The sequence below is a fragment of the Bison bison genome, unplaced genomic scaffold, assembly GCF_000754665.1.
Source record: "Bison bison bison isolate TAMUID 2011002044 unplaced genomic scaffold, Bison_UMD1.0 scf7180017864518, whole genome shotgun sequence".
NCBI classification, from domain to species: domain Eukaryota; kingdom Metazoa; phylum Chordata; class Mammalia; order Artiodactyla; family Bovidae; genus Bison; species Bison bison.
In genome coordinates, this window is record NW_011495071.1 from 12,598,399 (window position 1) to 12,599,571 (window position 1,173).

The following is a 1,173-nucleotide window of genomic DNA, read 5'->3' on the forward strand; positions in this document are numbered from 1 at the left end:
CTGGTTTGCTTGTTTTGGAGCTATGGGAACCGAAGGCCTGGGTAGTGGGTACATGGTCCGAGGTCAACCAGGTGGTCAGTTCAAAACCGGGGGGCATTCTCCCCTGGCCTAGTGTCCAGGGCAGCAGCCACGCTCCACACCTGCTGGCTCTCTGAACTCTGGCTCACTTTCGGTCCTGGGTCAGCTGTAGCCCACACTTCCCTGGTGCCTGTGGTGACTTTTCTTCAGCTCCCCAGCCACCTTCCCTGACCCAGAGCATCCCATTGTCAGCTCTTGCCCATACATCCTTGATGGGCATTGTCCTGCAGACCCGCCTGCTTCCTGCCTGGGGTGAGTCTGTGCCTTAGGGCCTCCCAGGCCTCAGGAGTCCTGCCTGGGTGACACCTGGAAGGGGCACGCAGGCAGCACTTCTCTGCTTCCCTGTCTACCCTCCTGTGCTCCATTTTTCTTCAGGTCTTGCTCGGCCTCCCTCAGTCTTGTTCTGCCTCACTATCCTCCTTTTTTCTCCTGCTCCCAGCCCTTTCCCTTCCCCTCTCTTCTTCCCAGGCTCTCCGCACCTTCCTGGTCCTCCTGGTGCTCGGCCCTTTCCCTTCGGCTATCCTCTCCCCACCTCCTCCCCTACGCCTTTTCATTTACCCTCCAACACATCTGTTTCTAATCTGCGCCCTCCAGGCGCCTGCTTGAAACGAAAAAGCTCCCCCCACCCTCAGGAACCTGGCACAAAACATTCCTGAATAAACCTTCCTTCCCCTAATTCTCCACTTTCCCCAGATACCCCTGAAACTAAATACCGCCCCCCAAAGGACCCTCCACACTGAGCGGTTCGCGGCCCAGCTCTACCGGGAAAGCCCGCACCCCAAAGCCTGCTCCAGGCCCAGATGTTCGATGGCCGACCGGGCGGCCCTCCGCTGCCAGATGTGCTCAGAGTGGCCCGGGAGGCAGGCACAAAGGCGCCCGGCTCACTCTGGGGCCGCGGGGACGAACGTTCGGAGCCCGCGTCGCCGCCCGGGTGCGGGACAGTGTGTTCCCCGGGGCCACTCGCCTTTCCGTCCTCCCCAGGCACTCACCTAGCCCCAGCAGAACAAGGAGGGTCATCCCGATGCCCGGGCGCGGGCTCCTCCCCGCTCAGCCGCTGCCTGGCTCCGGTGGCGGCGGGGCGCAGCAGAGCGCAGC

The 1,173-nt window shown here is 62.3% G+C and overlaps 1 protein-coding gene across 1 annotated transcript in view; it reads right to left on the reverse strand.

The window, feature by feature from the left end:
• CLMP (CXADR-like membrane protein) overlaps positions 1-1,173 on the reverse strand; it is a 105,424-nt gene extending 104,251 nt beyond the window's left edge. The window contains exon 1 of the mRNA XM_010830511.1: positions 1,068-1,173. Within this exon, the coding sequence (XP_010828813.1) occupies positions 1,068-1,095 (28 nt within the window). The 5' untranslated portion in view covers positions 1,096-1,173. The remainder of the gene's footprint in view (positions 1-1,067) is intronic.